General features: G+C 37.4%; 2 protein-coding genes across 2 annotated transcripts; both read left to right on the top strand.

Moving 5' to 3' along the window:
* Positions 1 to 244: 244 nt before the first annotated feature.
* On the top strand, positions 245 to 19,449 carry LOC129454120 (uncharacterized). The gene is made up of 10 exons (XM_073861749.1): positions 245 to 446; positions 4,703 to 4,859; positions 5,171 to 5,294; positions 5,391 to 5,612; positions 5,710 to 5,860; positions 6,402 to 6,431; positions 18,076 to 18,232; positions 18,573 to 18,693; positions 18,824 to 19,051; positions 19,165 to 19,449. Exons 1-10 carry the CDS (start codon positions 407 to 409, stop codon positions 19,315 to 19,317), a joined length of 1,383 nt encoding a protein of 460 aa, XP_073717850.1. The 5' UTR covers positions 245 to 406; the 3' UTR covers positions 19,318 to 19,449.
* LOC129452702 (granzyme G-like) lies at positions 9,908 to 11,286 on the top strand. The gene is made up of 4 exons (XM_055216706.2): positions 9,908 to 10,100; positions 10,416 to 10,536; positions 10,673 to 10,900; positions 10,997 to 11,286. Exons 1-4 carry the CDS (start codon positions 9,952 to 9,954, stop codon positions 11,147 to 11,149), a joined length of 651 nt encoding a protein of 216 aa, XP_055072681.2. The 5' UTR covers positions 9,908 to 9,951; the 3' UTR covers positions 11,150 to 11,286.
* Positions 19,450 to 22,600: the final 3,151 nt, after the last annotated feature.

The raw sequence follows: 22,600 nt of genomic DNA, 5'->3' as shown, positions 1-22,600 counted from the left end.
GCCGAGTTCGGACACCTCTGTCCTGTATGGTCCTATATTTGTATTAAATATGTTCAAGCTACAATAGATCACCACTGTCACCTTGTGGTGAATGTTTATACAACTGATTGTATAAAGCAGTGTTTCTCAACCCTGGTCCTCAAGGACCCCCTTCCAGAAAGTTTTAGATGTCACCCTATCAAGCTAATAATTTAAATCAGGTGTGTTAATTAAGGAGACATCTAAAACATTCTGGAAGGGGGTCCTTGAGGACCAGGGTTGACAAACACTGGTATAAAGAGAAGACAACAAACAGGGGTCTCAAACACAGTTCCTGAAGGGTCACTGTCCTGCAAAATTTAATCTGATCTAAGTTCTTCAGGATTGCCAGAAACTTCCAGGCTGGTGTGTTGGAGCTAAACTCTGCATGACGTTCGCCCTACAGGACCAAATTTGGAAACCCCCTAGTAAGCTATATAAGGCACTTTGCTGAATCCATGCCTTAAAAACATTTCGAATGTTATAACTGCATGTCATAATATGTTTCATTTCATACATAATTACATAAAAATACTTTTTAACTTTAGTAATACTTTTACTTAAAGGCGGGGTGCATGATCTCTGAAAGCCAATGTTGACATTTGAAATCACCTAAACAAAGCCCCTAATCTGGACCTTCTTTTCATAGACCCACCCCACACATATGCAACCCAGGCAGCGACGTTGGTTAGTAGACACGCCCCTTACTGCTGATTGGCTACAAGTGTGTTTTGATACTTAGCCAGACTCTATTTTCCAAAGGGTTTTTAAAAAAATCATGCACCCCACCTTTTAGTAAAAGTAATTACAAATGTATTAAATGTTTAATGTCCTTTAAGGGATAGTTCACCCAAAAATGAAAATTCTGTCATCATTTGCTCAATCTCGAGTCATTCCAAACCTCTACAAATTACTTTGTTAGATTTATTTAGATTTAATAATGTTTGTATCCAAACAGATCTGGGGCACTATTCACTTAGTGTTAATTTTTCCTATGGGAGTCAATAGTGCCCCATAACTGCTTTGTTACAAACATTTTTTTAACAAACAATGTATTTTTTAAACCAAAAGTTGAATTAAAATGATGATAAAATAATTTCTAACCGTTTTGATGAAATCTACTCACTTCATTAAGATTTGAATATGTTTATTTGAATAATTCCTAAACACTGATTAAAAATTATTCATTTAATTTACTCAATTTTTTAAGGTAAGTGGTTGCAATCAATTTATTTAAGCTACATAAAAAAAATAGAAAAGCAAAACAAAACAAGAAACTTTTGTTTAAATGTAGCTTAAATAAATTGATTGCAACCACTTACCTTAAAAAAATTGAGTAAATTGAATGAATCATTTTTTTTCAGTGAAGGAAGACATTACTGAGTGAATTTTTCAGATAATGTTTAATGTTAATTCATCTTTGAGATTTAGAAGAACTTTTGTTATATTTTTGACTTCTGTGGTTAACACTAGTTAGAATGTTGCTCGTGTTTGAGTCATCATGTGTATTAATCAATCAATGAGCGATGCAGTCACTACACTAATACCAGTAGTAAGATCACTATCTTTTTACTTGCGTGTCATATTTGTTTAGTGTAAGAATGTGCTAAAAAGAAGTTAATTCCAACTTACCTGCTTGTAATTTGTTGCCATTATTTAATTGACTAGATATATACCGAATACTATTTTGTAGACTGTATAGTGTAGGCTTAATTAATTTTATATTACAGGTAATTTTACATGATTTATTAAAATAAGTCTTTTATAAATAAAGTACTCAAAAATGAATGTGTACTACCAAACTTTTGTTTTAAGTAGATATTTACATAATCTTTCAGAAAATCAGAATAATGTAAGTGCATGATATGATGATGCCTACGGTTTGCCTGCTGACGCATATAGGCTCATAAAAAGCTTTATTTAAACTTTAGTAATTATTAGGTGCTTTATATGGAAAAAAAACATACTCAAGCTTGTATTTTGGGCCTACTACTGAAGTGTGGTTATGATGCACCTCCTTTCAAGACACACAAACACATTCACCACGTGGTGGATTTTTGATAAGAGAAGATTTCGTGATGACGGCTGCCCACTGCAAAAGAGAGTGAGTAAAACGATATGATATAAGTGACCTTTTGACAATAAAACACAAAATCTATTTGTTGATAAGTTAGAGATTTATCGCTTTTCCACTTAGGCATAGACTAGACACGACATAGCTCACTTTACTTTTGCGCACTGACATAATCTAAAATCACCTATGATTATGAGTCAGTGAACCACTTTTAGTGCTATTTTTTGTGTTTATTACAAAACAAAAATAACAGGTGACATCACTACTTATGTTGAAATTTAAATTATACGGAAGTTGTTTTACAATTTTTTTAATTCCACCTGGTATTGATAGACCACACTTGTGAGTTATTGACCAGCAAAAACATATCGCTGTCTAAAACATGATCTTTTAAAATTAAGTTTTTCTGAAAAATTGTACTTTCGGCCCTCCTCTCCCCTACTTTTGATCTTATCATCAAAATGTGGTTACTTGATTAACAACAATGACAATAAAAAAAGCAACAATAAAAGCTGATGACCAGCACTTTCTATTAAGAAGTTCCTGTTTAAGTGATGTTAATTTAGATAAACCGATCGCGTAGGGGGACATTTCTAGTTTTTTTCTTCCTGGTATGAGTCCCCTGACCCAGTATTTAAAGCAGAAGAAGACTTCACTGTGCTTCACACATCACTTGACTGAACAGTGACTACAATGAGCATCTTTTGGTTTATAACTACACTGCTACTGCTGCACTCCTGCACCCCAGGTAATGACTTCATATCAGACTACACTAATAACAGTAGAGTTGTCATAACTGTTTCTTACAATCTATTTTCACCACGCAAAAGGACTTATTATCATATTTTAATATTACTTATATGCGTATGAATTCTCATTCTCTCTTTAGGTGTCGATGTGGTTCATGGGATTGTTAATGGTAAGGTGTCCATACCACACAGCCATCCATACATGGTCTACATTCGTAACAAATACACACATACAACATGTGGTGGATTTTTGATAAGAGAAGATTTTGTGATAACAGCTGCCAGCTGTAACCGAAAGTGAGTAAAATAATTTACTATCAGTGAAATCAAAACCCAAACGTTGCTTCTTATACTTCACTATGACGAACTATAAAAGCTTAGTTGCATAATTGAAAACAAATGCTTTTATTAGATGAACAAGGTAATTGAAAATGTGATATTGATCTATTATTAAACTAACATACACTCGTGCGCTAATAAAATGAATGTATATTTGTACATATATGCACGATGCAACCAAAGTATTGTCAAATTATTGTGTAAATCTTTTCTATAGGGTTTCAATAATGGCAATCTTTTAACATCAAGTTTATTTTTGTTTGCTTTAGTAATCTCATGGTGTATTTGGGTGTTGATGACACAGAAGATTTACCTGAGGGTATACCAGTCTTAGCCATTCCACATCCAGATTTTGTAAACAAGCAAGGTCATAATGACATCATGCTACTAATGGTTTGTCTCGTCTAATATGCATTTTGTATGTGCACACTTTTTTAACAATCATATGGGACATCTACTCAAGCAAAAACATTACATCTTTCTATTTAGCTTAAAACAATAGCAACTCTGAACAAGAATGTGAAAATCATTGGCCTGCCAAAAACTAAGGGAGAGGCGATCCCAAGTAACTGCATGGCCATGGGTTGGGGCTGGAAAGAATACACTCACACGTCTCCATCAAATGTCCTGAGAGAAGTAAACTTGACTCTTACTCAAAACTGTGACACACCTCACACTATATGCACTGGGGGAACAGCCGGGCCATCACGGGTATTTCATAAGCTTTACAAATATTTCATGGTAAAATTATTATTGTATTTTAGTAGTATATTTATGGCTAACTAAACCACAATTTCTCTAGGGAGACGCTGGCGGTCCACTTATTTGTGGAAATGTCCCACACGGCATTGTGTCCTACCTCATAGAAGAGTGTACAAGCTACATTACGGTGTATACTAAAATCTCTCACTACCTTCAATGGATTCATGACACCATGGGAGAATCTTTGGAAGGCAAAGCTGGATTAACTCACATTTTAATATGAAAGCATGTCTGATTTAAGTTCTTCTGCATTTTTATGTACTTTATTGAAATAAAAGCAAACCTTTATCATCACACAAGTCTGTTAAAATGATTTCTGCAACAACAACCTACATCAACGTCAGTAATGCTCCTTAAATGCCAGTGTCTTTCAGAGCTTAGGTCCAACCCCAATTTACTGTCACACACCTGAACGAGCTAATGAAGGTCTTACTAATCAGACTAGAAACTTTTAAACAGGTGTGCTGAGGCGTGTTGGAGCTAAACTGTGCAGGACAGTGGCCCTCCAGGGCCGAGTTCGGACACCTCTGTCCTGTATGGTCCTATATTTGTAATAAATATGTTCAAGCTACAATAGATCACCACTGTCACCTTGTGGTGAATGTTTATACAACTGATTGTAAAAAGAGAAGGCAACAAACAGGGGTGTCAAACACAGTTCCTGAAGGGTCAATGTCCTGCAAAATTTTATCTGATCTAAGTACTTATTATCATATTTTAATATTACTTATATGCGTATGAATTCTCATTCTCTCTTTAGGTGTCGATGTGGATCATGGGATTGTTAATGGTAAGGTGTCCATTCCACACAGCCGCCCATACATGGTCTACATTCGTGACTCACAAACACATTCAGCATGTGGTGGATGTTTGATAAGAGAAGATTTTGTGATAACTGCCGCCCACTGTAACAGAAAGTGAGTAAAATAATTTACTATCAGTGACATCAAAACACAAACTTTGCTTCTTATACTTCACTATAACGAACTATAAAAGCATAGTTGCAAAATTGAAAACAAATGCTTTTATTAAATGAACAAGGTAATTGAAAATGTGGTATTGATTTATTATTAAACTAACATACACTCGTGTGCTAATAAAATGAATGTATATTTGTACATATATGCACAATGCAACCAAAGTATTGTCAAATTATTGTGTAAATCTTTTCTATAGGGTTTCAATAATGGCAATCTTTTAACATCAAGTTTATTTTTGTTTACTTTAGACATCTCATGGTGTATTTGGGTGTTGATGACACAAATCGTTTACCTGAGGGTATAGAGGTCGATGCCATTCCACATCCACATTTTGCAAACAAGCAAGGTTATGACGACATCATGCTACTAAAGGTTTGTCTCGTCTAATACGCATTTTGTATGTGCACACTTTTTTAACAATCATATGGGACATCTACTCAAGCAAAAACATTACGTCTTTCTATTTAGCTTAAAACAAGAGCAACTCTGAACAAGAATGTGAAAATCATTGGCCTGCCAAAAACAAGGGGAGAGGCGATCCCAAGTAACTGCATGGTCATGGGTTGGGGCTGGCAAGATTACACTCACACGTCTCCATCAAATGTCCTGAGAGAAGTGAACTTGACTCTTATTCAAAATTGTGCCACACCTGACCTTATATGCACTCAGGGAACAGCCGGGCCATATCGGGTATTTCATAAGCTTTCATTTATGTTAAAAATATTTCATGGTAAAATTGGATTTTAATGGTATATTTATGGCTACTAAACCACAATTTCTCTTATAGGGAGACTCTGGCGGTCCACTAATTTGTGGAAATGTCCCACACGGCATTGTGTCCTACGTTTTACCGGAGTCTCCAGGCTACATCACGATGTATACTAAAATCTCTCACTACCTTCAATGGATTCATGACACCATGGGAGAATCTTTGGAAGGCAAAGCTGGAATAACTCAACATTTTAATATAAAAGCATGTCTGATTTAAGTTCTTCTGCATTTTTATGTACCTAATTGAAATAAAAGCAAACCTTTATCATTACACAAGTCTGTTAAAATGATTTCTGCAGCAACAACCTACATTAACATCAGTCTTGCTCCTTGAATGGCAGTGTCTTTCAGAGCTTAGGTCCAACCCCAATTTACTGTCACACATCTGAACCAGCTAATGAAGGTCTTACTAATCAGACTAGTAACTTTTAAACAGGTGTGCTGAGGCATCCTCCAGGGCCGAGTTCGGACACCTCTGTCCTGTATGGTCCTATATTTGTATTAAATATGTTCAAGCTACAATAGATCACCAATGTCACCTTGTGGTGAATGTTTATACAACTGATTGTATAAAGAGAAGGCAACAAACAGGGGTGCCAAACACAGTTCCTGAAGGGTCACTGTCCTGCAAAATTTAATCTGATCTAAGTACTTATTATCATATTTTAATATTACTAATATGCGTATGAATTCTCATTCTCTCTTTAGGTGTCGATGTGGTTCATGGGATTGTTAATGGTAAGGTGTCCATTCCACACAGCCGCCCATACATGGTCTACATTCGTGACTCACAAACACAAGCAGCATGTGGTGGATTTTTGATAAGAGAAGATTTTGTGATAACTGCCGCCCACTGTAACAGAAAGTGAGTAAAATAATTTACTATCAGTGACATCAAAACACAAACTTTGCTTCTTATACTTCACTATAACGAACTATAAAAGCATAGTTGCAAAATTGAAAACAAATGCTTTTATTAAATGAACAAGGTAATTGAAAATGTGGTATTGATTTATTATTAAACTAACATACACTCGTGTGCTAATAAAATGAATGTATATTTGTACATATATGCACAATGCAACCAAAGTATTGTCAAATTATTGTGTAAATCTTTTCTATAGGGTTTCAATAATGGCAATCTTTTAACATCAAGTTTATTTTTGTTTAGTTTAGACATCTCATGGTGTATTTGGGTGTTGAGGATACAAATCGTTTACCTGAGGGTATAGAGGTCGATGCCATTCCACATCCACATTTTGCAAACAAGCAAGGTTATGACGACATCATGCTACTAAAGGTTTGTCTCGTCTAATACGCATTTTGTATGTGCACACTTTTTTAACAATCATATGGGACATCTACTCAAGCAAAAACATTACGTCTTTCTATTTAGCTTAAAACAAGAGCAACTCTGAACAAGAATGTGAAAATCATTGGCTTGCCAAAAACAAGGGGAGAGGCGATCCCAAGTAACTGCATGGCTATGGGTTGGGGCTGGCAAGGAAACACTCACACGTCTCCATCAAATATCCTGAGAGAAGTGAACTTCACTCTTATTCAAAACTGTGCCACACCTGACCTTATATGCACTCGGGGAACAGCCGGGCCAGCACGGGTATTTCATAAGCTTTCATTTATGTTAAAAATATTTCATGGTAAAATTCTTAATGGATTTTAATGGTATATTTATGGCTACTAAACCACAATTTCTCTTGTAGGGAGACTCTGGCGGTCCACTAATTTGTGGAAATGTCCCACACGGCATTGTGTCCTACGTTTTACCGGAGTCTCCAGGCTACATCACGATGTATACTAAAATCTCTCACTACCTTCAATGGATTCATGACACCATGAGAGGATCTTTAGAAGGCAAAGCTGGAATAACTCAACATTTTAATATAAAAGCATGTCTGATTTAAGTTCTTCTGCATTTTTATGTACCTAATTGAAATAAAAGCAAACCTTTATCATTACACAAGTCTGTTAAAATGATTTCTGCAACAACAACCTACATCAACATCAGTTTTGCTCCTTAAATGCCAGTGTCTTTCAGAGCTTAGGTCCAACCCTAATTTACTGTCACACACCTGAACCAGCTAATGAAGGTCTTACTAATCAGACTAGTAACTTTTAAACAGGTGTGCTGAGGCACCCTCCAGGGCCGAGTTCGGACACCTCTGTCCTGTATGGTCCTATATTTGTATTAAATATGTTCAAGCTACAATAGATCACCACTGTCACCTTGTGGTGAATGTTTATACAACTGATTGTATAAAGCAGTGTTTCTCAACCCTGGTCCTCAAGGACCCCCTTCCAGAAAGTTTTAGATGTCACCCTATCAAGCTAATAATTTAAATCAGGTGTGTTAATTAAGGAGACATCTAAAACATTCTGGAAGGGGGTCCTTGAGGACCAGGGTTGAGAAACACTGGTATAAAGAGAAGACAACAAACAGGGGTGTCAAACACAGTTCCTGAAGGGTCAATGTCCTGCAAAATTTAATCTGATCCAATTCTTCAGGATTGCCAGAAACTTCCAGGCTGGTGTGTTGGAGCTAAACTCTGCATGACAGTCGCCCTACAGGACCAAATTTGGAAACCTCTAGTAAGCTATATAAGGCATTTTGCTAAATCCATGCCTTGAAAACAGTTTGACTGTTTTTGCTGCATGTCATATTATGTTTAATTTCATACGCAATTACATAAAAAAAATACTTTTTAACTTTAGTAAATACTTTTACTTAAAGGTGGGGTGCATGATCTCTGAAAGCCAATGTTGACATTTGAAATCACCTTAACAAACACGCCCCTGCCCCAATAGAATCTGGACCTTCTTTTCATAGACCCACCCCACACATATGCAACCCAGGCAGCGACGTTGGTTAGTAGACACGCCCCTTACTGCTGATTGGCTACAAGTGTGTTTTGATACTTAGCCAGACTCTATTTTCCAAAGTGTTTTTAAAAATCACGCACCCTGCCTTAAATAAAAGGAATTCAAAATTTTACTAAATGTTTAATGTCCTTAAAGGAATTACTCTGTTTTGGTGAACACAAAGGAAGATAGATTTAATAATGTTTGTATCCAAAAAGATCTGGGGCACTATTCAATTCTACAGTATTATTTTTCCTTTGGGAGTCAATAGTGCCCCATAACTGCTTTGTTACAAAAAAATTTGAGTTAAAGTTGAATTAAAATGATGATAAAATAATTTTTAACCGTTTTGATGAAATCTACTCACTTCGTTAAGATTTGAATATGTTTATTTGAATAATTCCTAAACACTGAAAAAAATTATTCATTTAATTTACTCAATTTTTTAAGGTAAGTGGTTGCAATCAATTTATTTAAGCTACATAAAAAAAATAGAAAAGCAAAACAAAACAAGAAACTTTTGTTTAAATGTAGCTTAAATAAATTGATTGCAACCACTTACCTTAAAAAATTGAGTAAATTAAATGAATAATTTTTTTCAGTGAAGGAAGACATTACTGAGTGAATTTTTCAGATAATGTTTAATGTTAATTCATCTTTGAGATTTAGAAGAGCTTTTGTTATATTTTTGACTTCTGTGGTTAACACTAGTTAGAGTGTTGCTCGTGTATGTGAGTCATCATGTATATTAATCAATCAATGAGTGATGCACGCTAATACCAGTAGTAAGATCAGTATCTTTTTACTTGCATATTTAAGTAGATATTTACATAATCTTTCAGAAAATCTGAATTATGTGAGTAAATTATATGATGCCTATGGTTTGTCTGCTGACGCATATAGGCTCATAAAAAGCTTTATTTAAACTTTAGTAATTATTAGGTGCTTTATATGGAAAAAACATACTCAAGCTTGTATTTTGTGCATACTACTGAAGTGTGGTTATGATGCACACTTCCTTTCAAGTGCTGATATAATAGATAAACATCTGAGTTCAGCTTATTGGGAATTTTATTTTTTTCTTCTTGGTATGAGTCCCTTGACTCTGTATTTAAAGCAGAAGACGACTTCACTGTGCTTCACACATCACTTGACTAAACAGTGACTACAATGAGCATCTTTTGGTTTATAACTACACTGCTACTGCTGCACTCCTGCACCCCAGGTAATGACTTCATATCAGACTACACTAATAACCGCAGACAGTTTCTCATAACCGTTTAATAATAAGTTCTAAGAATAGGAGGAAATGCAGTGAATCTGTCTTTCCCTATGCAAACGCACATCACATTACTTTGTCAATTTCTCTTTAGGTGTCGGCATGGATCATGGTATCGTTAATGGTGAGGAGTCCATTCCACACAGCCGCCCATACATGGTCTACATTCGTGACACACAAACACATTCACCATGTGGTGGATTTTTGATAAGAGAAGATTTTGTGATGACGGCTGCCCACTGCAAAAGAGAGTGAGTATAATGATATGATATAAGTGACCTTTTAACAATAAAACACTAAATCTATTTGTTGATAAGTTAGAGATTTATCGCTTTTCCACTTGACTTGACACGACATGGCTCGCTTTACTTTTGCGCACTGCAATTGAGTACTGGTTCAAAGTGGCTCTGATCATAGAGTTATTGTTATAGTTGACATAATCTTAAATCCCCTATGAGTCAGTGAACCACTTTTAGTGCTATTTTTTGTGTGTATCGCAAAACAAAAATAACAGGTGACACTTGAACTTTTTTTGTACATTCAGTTATTATTCTTGTTTGTTTTAGTCACCTCATGGTGTATTTAGGCGTTAATGATACAGACCATTTACCTGAGGGTATAGAGGTCGATGCCTTTCCACATAAAGGTTTTGAGAACAAGCCAGGTGATGATATCATGCTACTAAAGGTTTGTCTTTGTCTACAGAATTTATTGCAGCAGCAGCTAATACATTTTCATATGAATTTTTTTATGTGAATTCATTATTTTTTAAGCAATCGTATGAGGTATCTGCTCAAGCTTCTTTACATGTCTTCCCATTTAGCTTAAAACCCCAGCAACTCTGAACAAGACTGTGAATATCATTGCCCTTCCAGAAACTAATGGAGAGAAAATCTCAAGTAACTGCATGGCCATGGGTTGGGGCTTGGAGGAATACGATAAGATGACTCCATCAAGCGTCCTGAGAGAAGTGAACTTGACTCTTTTAGACTCTAAAAAATGTGACGCACCTCACACTTTATGTACTCAAGAAAAAGCTGGGCCAGCACGGGTATTGATTTGATTATTCTGTTAAATGGAAAAATGTAATGATTTTATTGTTATTGTATATTAATTTATGTCTAACTCACCACAATTTCATTCACAGGGAGACTCTGGCGGGCCACTTATTTGTGGAAATATCCCACAGGGCATTGTGTCTTACTACATAACGAATGAGTTTATGAGCTACCTTACAATGTATACTAAAATCTCTCACTACCTTCCATGGATTCATGAAATAATGAATGCAACTCTTTAAAGAGTCATGAACCATGGAAGGCAAACCTGGATAAACTCAACATGTTTGATATTACAGCATTTCTGATTCATGAAACTCTTCATTTGCATTTTACTGTACTAGATTGAAATAAAGGCAAATCTTTATCACTTCACGAGTCTGTTAAAACGATTTCTGCAACTACAAGCTACAGTACAGTACATGATCTAGATGTAATACAAATGATCACAGCAGGCCACCTTCTGGTGAAAGTTTATATCACTGTTTAAAATAACTAGAGATAAACAGCATAAACTATCAATATTATTCAACCAATGACAAACTATTTTAATAACTGATACTGCAGTAAAGTATTGATACTAAATGTTATAAAACAATAATATTAGTTCCAGAGTTTATCCAAGAGTTTCTGTAACTACAACTCTTTAAGTAACTCAACCCAACTTTAATCTAGAGATCCTGTTGAATCTTAAGTAAAGTGCTCTTGAATTCTTTTGACAGTTTAAATCTCATGAAACTTCTGAAATACGATTTTGTGGTTGGTTTTTGCACCAATTGACCAAACATTAAAAAGAAACGTTAAATTTTTTTAAATGAATGCATTAAGTAAAGCATGCACAGCTGAAGGAGAAAGTAGTCAGCACTGCTAATCCACATACACTCACCTAAAGGATTATTAGGAAAACCATACTAATACTGTGTTTGACACCCTTTCGCCTTCAGAACTGCCTTAATTCTACGTGTCATTGATTCAACAAGGTGCTGAAAGCATTCTTTAGAAATTTTGGCCCATATTTATAGGATAGCATCTTGCAGTTGATGAAGATTTGTAGGATGCACATCCAGGGCACAAAGCTCCCATTCCACCACATCCCAAAGATGCTCTATTGGGTTGAGATCTGGTGACTGTGGGGGCCATTTTATTACAGTGAACTCATTGTCATGTTCAAGAAACCAATTTGAAATGATTCAAGCTTTATGACATGGTGCTCTATCCTGCTGGAAGTAGCCGTCAGATGATGGGTACATGGTGGTCATAAAGGGATGGACATGGTCAGAAACAATGCTCAGGTAGGCTGTGGCATTTAAACGATGCCCAATTGGCACAAAGGGGCCTAAAGTGTGCTAAGAAAACATCCCCCACACCATTACACCCCCACCATCAGCCTGCGCAGTGGTAACAAGGCATTATGGATCCATGTTCTCATTATGAATTCAGAATTGCCTGCATCGTGGGTGCAAAGCCCTATTTTTTTTGCTCAGTTTAGTATTTTTCTATGAAATTAATCACATTTTTGAAGGTCTAAACGTCGGAAGTGCGCATGCAGAAATGGCTCAATAGCGCCATCTGCAAAATTTCAAGAGAACAGACCCCCCACTACGATAAATGTACAGATAAAAAATTTGTTAGGATCATCTATCACCCCAAGACTTACAAAAAATCTTCTGGAGCCAAGATCTAAACCCCACAGGAAGTTGGCCATTTTGAATTTTATCTGTGATTTCTGTGCAAATTTTGGCATTTCTAGGCTTCATACTTTAATAAACTCCTCCTAGAGATTTTAACAGATCATCATCACATTTGGTCAGTCTCATCTAAAGGCCTTTGCGATGTTAAATTGCGGAGATCTTGACATTTCAATGGAGGGTGTGTCAGTGAAAAATTTTGGTGTTTTCGCCATAAAACAGGAAGTTGTTCTAACTCAGGCATCCAATGTCCGATCTGCCCCAAGCTTCACATGTTTGATAAGGGTCTTGGCCTGAACACATTTTCATGCTAATTTTCAGTTATAGTCATAGCGCCACCTAGAGGCAGCAGGAAATGACATGTTTTACGCTATGATTTACTGCTCTTAAAGATTTAACCATATCAACATCATATTTGGTCACTCTAATCTTATCTATCATTTGATATAGGCTTTTGAAATGGGCATGTAGAAATGGCTCTATAGCGCCACCTACAAAAGTTCAAGAGAGCAGCCCCCTGCTACGTTAAACATACAGGTAACATACAGAAATGTGGTAGAATCTTGCATCACCCCAAGACCTACAAAAAGAGTCTCTTGGAGCCAAGCTCTAAACCCCACAGGAAGTCGGCCATTAGTTTGAGTGTGGCTGTGGCGGCCTGTCAAATTTCTGTGTTTGGCAATGAAACAGGAAGTTGTTCTAAGTCAGGCTTTAAATGTCCAATCTGACCCACGCTTCACATGTTTGATAAGTGTCCTGGCCTGAACACATCAACATGGCAATATTCATAGACAGTCATAGCGCCACCTGCTGGCAGCAGGAAATGCTATGTTTACACTGTGATTTACTGCTGATGAAATTTTATTTAGATCATTATTATATTTGGTCAGTCTGAACTTAAGGATTTAACAATAAATTGTGACGATCTGGAATTTTTGTTAAAGGGCGTGTCAGTGGCGGCCTGGCAAAGTTTGATGTTTCATCATGAGAAAGCTGTTGTAACTCAGGCATACAATGTCCGACCTGTTACAGACTTCATATGTTTGACAAGGATCCTGGCCTGAACACATCAATATAACAACAATCTGTTACAATCATAGCGCCACCTGCTGCACACAGAAGGTGTGGCACATCAATGTTCCTTTGAATATCCACCTAACCCACTTAAATCCCCCTGGTTCAATGCTTTACTAAGGCCATTGGATGGTGGTGCACATGAGTGCGAGGGCCCTTCCATAGCTGCTTGCAGTTTTAATTCCTATTTGTAGTGGAGATGAGTGGTACCCGGTGGGGTCTTCTGCTGTTGTAGCCCATCCGCCTCAAGGTAGTGCGTGTTGTGGCTTCAAAAATGCTTTGCTGCATACCTCGGTTGTAACGAGTGGTTATTTCAGTCAAAGTTGATCTTCTATTAGCTTGAATCAGTCTGCCCATTCGCCTCTGACCGCTAGCATCAACAAGGCATTTTCGCCCACAGGACTGCCGCATACTGGATGTTTTTCCCTTTTCACATCATTCTTTGTAAACCCTAGAAATGGTTGTGCGTGAAAATCCCAGTAACTGAGCAGGTTGTGAAATACTCAGACCGGCCCGTCTGGCACCAACAACCATGCCACGCTCAAAATTGCTTAAATTTCACTTCTCATTCCACCCTGATGACCCCACTGTTTCTGCCCGCATCTCAGCAAGCCTAAGGGACATCTCACTCTGGATGAGGGATCACCTTCTCCAGCTTAACCTTGCGAAGACAGGACTGCTTGTCATATCATCTGAACCAAAGATTCATCACAACCTATCCCTTCAGCTAGGTTCCTCGACCATCACGTCATGCAGGACAGCCAGAAACCTGGGAGTGATAATTGATGATCAGCTTAGCTTCACAACTCATGTTGCCAGCACCGCCCGCTCTTGTAGATTAATTCTCTACAATATTAGGAAAATTAGACCTTTCCTAAATGAGCATGCCACACAGGTCCTAGTCCAAACTCTTGTCCTGTCCAGGCTGGACTACTGCAATGCGCTACTGGCTGGACTTCCAGCCTGCACAACCAAACCCCTGCAGATGATTCAGATTGCAGTGGCAAGAGTGGTTTTCAACCTATTATGACAGATGTTAATGCAGTACCTTAAAAGTCGCTGATTCTAACCTGTATGAGGATGAAGCTTCAGTATAAAGTCAACTTGTTCAATATCAAAGCCTTCTTATAAGAGAAGCATGGGGAAAGAGAGTCTGATGCTGAGCAACACAGCCGTCGAAACCCGTCCCCCCAGCCCTATTATGACAGATGTTAATGCAGTGGCTTAAAAGTCACTGATTCTAATCTGTATAAGGATGAAGCTTCAGTATAAAGTCAACTTGTTCAATATCAGAGCCTTCTTATAACAGAAGCATGGGGAAACAGAGTCCGATGCCGAGCGACACAGCCGCCGAAACCCGCTCCCCCAGCCCCACCACGACAGATGCCAATGCAGTGGCCCAAAAGTCACTGATTCTAATCTGTATGGGGATGAAGCTTCAGTATAAAGTCAACTTGTTCAATATCAAAGCCTTCTTATAAGAGAAGCATGGGGAAACAGAGTCTGATGCTGAGCGATACAGCTGTCGAAACCCGTTCCCCCAGCCCTATTATGACAGATGTTAATGCAGTAGCTTAAAAGTCACTGATTCTAACCTGTACAAGGATGAAGCTTTAGAACAAAGTCAACCTGTTCAATATCAGAGCCTTCTTATAAGAGAAGCATTTATTAAACAGAGTCTGATGCTGAGCGATACAGCTGTCGAAACCTGTTCCCCCAGCCCTATTATGACAGATGTTAATGCAGTACCTTAAAAGTCACTGATTCTAATCTGTATGGGGATGAAGCTTCAGTATAAAGTCAACTTGTTCAATATCAAAGCCTTCTTATAAGAGAAGCATGGGGAAACAGAGTCTGATGCTGAGCGATACAGCTGTCGAAACCTGTTCCCCCAGCCCTATTATGACAGATGTTAATGCAGTAGCTTAAAAGTCACTGATTCTAATCTGTATGAGGATGAAGCTTCAGTATAAAGTCAACTTGTTCAAAATCAGAGCCTTCTTATAACAGAAGCATGGGGAAACAGAGTCTGATGCTGAGCGATACAGCTGTCGAAACCCGTTCCCCCAGCCCTATTATGACAGATGTTAATGCAGTGGCCTAAAAGTCGCTGATTCTAATCTGTATGGGGATGAAGCTTCAGTTTAAAGTCAACTTGTTCAATATCAGAGCCTTCTTATAACAGAAGCATGGGGAAACAGATTCTGATGCTGAGCGATACAGCTGTCGAAACCCGTTCCCCCAGCCCTATTATGACAGATGTTAATGCAGTACCTTAAAAGTCACTGATTCTAATCTGTATGGGGATGAAGCTTCAGTTTAAAGTCAACTTGTTCAATATCAAAGCCTTCTTATAAGAGAAGCATGGGGAAACAGAGTCTGATGCTGAGCGATACAGCTGTCGAAACCCGTTCCCCCAGCCCTATTATGACAGATGTTAATGCAGTAGCTTAAAAGTCACTGATTCTAATCTGTATGGGGATGAAGCTTCAGTATAAAGTCAACTTGTTCAATATCAAAGCCTTCTTATAAGAGAAGCATGGGGAAACAGAGTCTGATGCTGAGCGATACAGCTGTCGAAACCCGTTCCCCCAGCCCTATTATGACAGATGTTAATGCAGTAGCTTAAAAGTCACTGATTCTAATCTGTATGGGGATGAAGCTTCAGTATAAAGTCAACTTGTTCAATATCAAAGCCTTCTTATAAGAGAAGCATGGGGAAACAGAGTCTGATGCTGAGCGATACAGCTGTCGAAACCCGTTCCCCCAGCCCTATTATGACAGATGTTAATGCAGTGGCCTAAAAGTCACTGATTCTAATCTGTATGGGGATGAAGCTTCAGTATAAAGTCAACTTGTTCAATATCAAAGCCTTCTTATAAGAGAAGCATGGGGAAACAGATTCTGATGCTGAGCGATACAGCTGTCGAAACCCGTTCCCCCAGCCCTATTATGACAGATGTTAATGCAGTAGCTTAAAAGTCGCTGATTCTAATCTGTATGAGGATGAAGCTTCAGTATAAAGTCAACTTGTTCAATATCAAAGCCTTCTTATAAGAGAAGCATGGGGAAACAGATTCTGATGCTGAGCGATACAGCTGTCGAAACCCGTTCCCCCAGCCCTATTATGACAGATGTTAATGCAGTAGCTTAAAAGTCACTGATTCTAATCTGTATGGGGATGAAGCTTCAGTATAAAGTCAACTTGTTCAATATCAAAGCCTTCTTATAAGAGAAGCATGGGGAAACAGAGTCTGATGCTGAGCGATACAGCTGTCGAAACCCGTTCCCCCAGCCCTATTATGACAGATGTTAATGCAGTAGCTTAAAAGTCACTGATTCTATCCTGTATGGGGATGAAGCTTCAGTAAAATCAACTTGTTCAATATCAGAGCCTTCTTATAAGAGAAAAAAGAAATTAAAGGAACAGTATGTAGGATTTTGGTCAAAACTGGTATTGCAGTAACAAAACTTGTGGCTAAAACGGGTACTGCAATCACCCAACTGGTGGCCAATACACAAAATGACAACATAAACATCAGTTGAGGGCTGCAACTCCACTTTTTAAATGACAATATCCTGGCCAGACCACTGTTGTCAGTGATATAAGTAGTTGAAATGAAAATTATTTCTTAATGTCTAGTGACATATCAGAGTCATTTTATGATTAATTGATATACATTTCTTACATACTGTTCCTTTAAGTAAAAAAACAGCAAAATTTTTTTAATTTTATGGCTGTCCAACATGATGAACTTTCAAGGCAAATGACGCAAGTGGCAAATCTCATCAGATCTTGACTTATTCCATTGCAGTCACATAAGGACAGAAAAACACCTAAATTCAATCAGTTAATAAAGATCTATGAGATTAAACATACTGGCAGATATGTTTGGATCAGATTAGGATGGTCAGTGATCTTCCAGGAGACAGATTGGACATTGCTGACATAAACATATATGTTTGGTCTTATCACCAAAAGTGTGGTTACTTCATGATAAATCAGCAAATGCTGATGATCAGCATTTTTCAAAGGTGTTAAATTAAATAAACTGATCTGAATTCAGTGCATGGTTAAATTTCTAGCTTCATCTTCCTGGTCTGAGTCCATTGACTCTGTATTAAAGCAGAAGACGACTTCACTGTGCTTCACACATCGCTGGACTGAACAGTGACTACAATGAGCATCTTTTGGTTTATAACTACACTGCTACTGCTGCACTCCTGCACCCCAGGTAATGACTTGATATCAGACTACACTAATAACACCAGACAGTATCTCACTGTTTAAATAGTTTAAAAAGTTCCTACAATAGGAGGACATTGCAGTAAATCTGTTTTTCACCACACAAACAGTATCACATTTAATATTCTTATATGCATATGCATTCACATTTTCTCTTCAGGTGTCGGCATGGATCATGGGATCGTTGGTGGTAAGGTGTCCATTCCACACAGCCGCCCATACATGGTCTACATTTATGACAAACAAAGACGTGCAGCATGTGGTGGATTTTTGATCAGGGAAGATTTTGTGATGACGGCTGCCCACTGCAAAACAAAGTGAGTAAAATAATTTACTATCAGTGACATCAAAACACAAACTTTGCTTCTAATACTTCACTATAACGAACTATAAAAGCTTGCAAAATTGAAAACGTTTTTTTGCTATTAGGTTAACAAGGTCATTAAAAATGTGTTATTGATCAAATTAATCTTATAACCAATGCATTTGGACATCTAAGAAATATTTAATGACTATTATTAAACTAACATACAGTCGTACGCTAATAAAGTGAATGTATATTTGTACATAATACACGATGCAACCAAAATATTGTTAAACTATTGTGTAAATCTTTACTGTAGGTCTCTGATATTTGGTTTATTTTGTTTGCTTTAGACATCTGATGGTGTATTTGGGTGTTAATGACACAAATGATTTACCTGAGGGTATAGAGGTCGATGCCTTTCCACATGAAAGTTTTGCAAACAAGGCAGGTGATGACATCATGCTACTAAAGGTTTGTCTTCTTTCTACAGAATTTATTTTTGCAGAAACTAATCACTTTAAATATGCTTTTTTATGTGTATTTTTTTTTTACAATTGTATGAGGCATCTACTCAAGCTTCTTTACATGTCTTCCCATTCAGCTTAAAATCCCAGCGACTCTGAACAAGACTGTGAATATCATTGACCTGCCAGAAACTAATAGAGAGAAAATCTTAACTAACTGCATGGCCATGGGTTGGGGCTGGGAGGAATACAATGAGAAGTCTGCATCAAGTGTCCTGAGAGAAGTGAATTTGACTCTTTTAGACTCTGAAAACTGTGCCACACCTCACACTTTATGCACTAAGGAAGACGCCGGTCCAGCACGGGTATTCATTTGATTTCAGCTTTCATTTATTCTGTTAAATGGAAAATGTAATGATTATATTGTTATTTTATATTAATTTATTTATGGCTAACTCAACCACAATTTCATTCACAGGGAGACTCTGGCGGCCCACTTATTTGTGGAAACGAAGCAGTGGGCATTGTGTCTTACTACATAATGAATGAGTTTACGAGCTACCTTACAATGTATACTAAAATCTCTCACTACCTTCCATGGATTCATAAAATCATGAATGGATTTCTTTAAAGCATCATAACCATGGAAGGCAAACCTGAATACAGTAAATTCAACATGTTTGATATTACAGCATGTTTGATATATGAAAACTCTTCATCTGCAATTTAATGATTGAAATAAAGGCAAATCTTTATCGCTTCATGAGTTTGTTAAAATTATTTCTGCAACTACAACCTACAGTACAGTACATGATCTAGCTGTAATACAAATGATCACAGCAGGCCACCTTCTGGTGAAAGTTTATACCACTGATTGAAATAACTAGAGATAAACAGCATAAACTATCAATATTATCCAACCAATGACAAACTATTTTAATAACTGATACTGCAGTAAAGTGTTTAAACTAAATGTTATAAAACAAAAATATTAGCTCTAGAGTTTATCCAAGAATTTTTGTAACTACATCTCTTTCAGTAACACAACCCAACTTTAATCTAGAGATCCCGTTGAATCTTTAGTGAAGTGCTCTTGAATTATTTTGACAGTTTTAATATCATGAAACTTCTGAAATAAAAGTTTGTGGTTGGTTTTTTGCACCAATTGACCAAACATTAAAAATAAATGTTTAATCCCTTAAATGAATGCATTAAGTAAAGCATGCACAGCTGAAGGAGAGAGTAGTCAGCACTGCTAATCCACATCAACACAATGAAATTAAACAACCTGAGTTCTCAACATGCAAGTTTTCCCACACAAAGAAGACACTTTTTGCATCTATTAAATAAACTGATCTGAAATCAGGAAGTTTGCCTGTTGAACAAACCAACAAGGAAAGGTGTTGCTGAAAAGCTCCATGATAAAAACCTTAAAAGTTTGGACTGGCAGATGCTGATTGCAATCGGATTTCTTTCACTCTCACACAAAACTCGACAAGAAGTTTATAAACATACAGTACAGTGTTTTCATATGAATTGGTGTTGCTTTTGCACAGATAATGCATGTGCATGCTTAAACTTAAACTAAACACCAGATACGCTAAATATCACGCCCTAGTTATTTGAATGAATGATTCATTCAATTATTTCATTTAGTGTATTTGTATTTTTTATTGTAGTTGTCAGGGCTAATTTGTTGTCTTAAGACAACACACACACACACACACACACACACACACACACACACACACACACACACACACACACACACACACACACACACACACACACACACACACACACACACACACACACACACACACACACACACACACACACACACACACACACACACACACACACACACATTCTGGTTTCAATGTTTTGTGGCTAACCCAAACCCTAACCCCAACCATCACAGAAAACTTTATTGTACCTTAGATTTTCAAAAAACAATATTCAGTGTGATTTATAAGCTTGTTTCCTCATGGGGACCTCCAAATGTCCCCACAAGGTCACAAATTTACTGGTATTACTATCTTTGTGGGCACAATTTGTGATAATTACGTGATAATTACCAGGTACACACACACACACACACACACACACACACACACACACACACAAACAAACAAAACTTACAGATTTTCCCAAGTGTGTATTCTGGTCTTTATACCAAAGCGGCGTTCTGTGTCTTGAAATCATCTGCGCTGATCTTACTGGATCTATCTGCCGCTTTTGACATGGTCAATCACCACATCCTCCTGTCGACCTTCATGGCTAAGGGTGTCTCTGACACAGCGCTTCAATGATTTAAGTTGTACCTCTCAGGTAGGTCATTCAGGGTATCCTGGAGAGGTGACGTGTCCGAACCCCAACGTCTCAATACCGGGGTGCCTCAAGGCTCCGTGCTTGGACCACTGCTCTTTTCAAAATACATGACATCCTTGGGTTCTGTGATTCGAATACATGGCTTTTCCTACCACTGCTATGCGGATGACACTCAACTTCACTTGTCATTCCACCCTAATGATCCAACGGTTTCTGCCCGCATCTCAGCATGCCTAAGGGACATCTCACTCTCGATGAAAGATCACCATCTCCAGCTTAACCTTGTGAAGACAAAACTGTTTGTCATATCATCTAAACTGTAGCGATTTTAAAGGAGGGGCTTATGATAATTAATAATTAATAATATAAATTATTATATTTTAAAAACATTCTCCACCATCCCAAATAAGGGAAACAAACATAAGCTCAAATGTAAAGTACTTACAATGGATTGTAATCAATAATAAGTATGTGGATCAAATAAAGGTCTTGGGTGTCTGGCCAACACTCGTCCAGTGAATGTTTACTAAGACACTAAAGACTAAATTAGGATATGGTTCTCTTGGCTAAGGAGATGAATATCCTAAAATTGATCTAACAGCTTTAAGAGCAGGTAGCAATACCTTTAATGATTAGTGACTCCAGATTAGGAGCATGAACTACAAACAACATCATATGTGATACAAATCAGACTTTATTGACTAACTAAACACATACTACTCTAAACATACAAACACGCACACTCACATACAGGTCAGCACTGAAAGAAGGTAAAGGTTTAATCCTCACAAAGTTTAGCTTCCACCTCCAAATTAGCAGCATGTTAACATTTCAGACTAAAAAAAAATTTTTTTTATTATTATACAAAAGAAAAAAGTAATGTATTAATTTTTCAATAAAAAAGAATTTAAGTAAAAAAAAATCAGCACAAACTTTTTATTTTTATGGCTGTCCAACATGATGCACTTTCAAGGCAAATGACACAAGTGGCAAATCTTATAAGATCTTGACTTATTTCAGTTTTATTTCACTCCATTGCAGTCACATAAGGACAGAAAACACACAAATTCAATCAGTTAACAAAGATCTTTGAGATTAAACATTTCTGGCAGATATGTTTTGATCAGATTAGGGTTGGGCAGTGATCTTCCAGGAGACAGATTGGACATTGCTGACATAAACATGTATGTTTGATCTTATCACCAAAAGCGTGGTTACTTCATGATAAATCAGCAAACGGTTTAAGTAAAGAAAAGAATAAAGCATGAAGTTATGGCAGTATTTGTAATTCAGCAGATCAAAGCCTAAAACGAACCATCAGTTACTTGATGCGAATGCACCTTATGTACTATTCGCACGGGATTAGTATTACCTGGGGACCCTGTGTCCCAGCCAACATTGACATGTGGGCCCCACGTGGGTCCCATCTGGGCAGCATGGGTTACATGTGGGCATGGGCTTCACATGGGCAATATATGTGGGTCCCATGTGGGTTTCCTATGTGGGCCCCATATGGGCCTGCCCATGTGGGATAATAATGTGGGCCCCTCATGGCACCTATGTGGGCAAAACATTTTTATGCT

Source organism: Misgurnus anguillicaudatus, chromosome 23, assembly GCF_027580225.2.
Source record: "Misgurnus anguillicaudatus chromosome 23, ASM2758022v2, whole genome shotgun sequence".
In the NCBI taxonomy this organism is placed as follows: Eukaryota; Metazoa; Chordata; class Actinopteri; order Cypriniformes; family Cobitidae; genus Misgurnus; species Misgurnus anguillicaudatus.
Note: the sequence above shows the minus strand (reverse complement) of the source record. Positions and strands in the feature narration are given on the sequence as shown.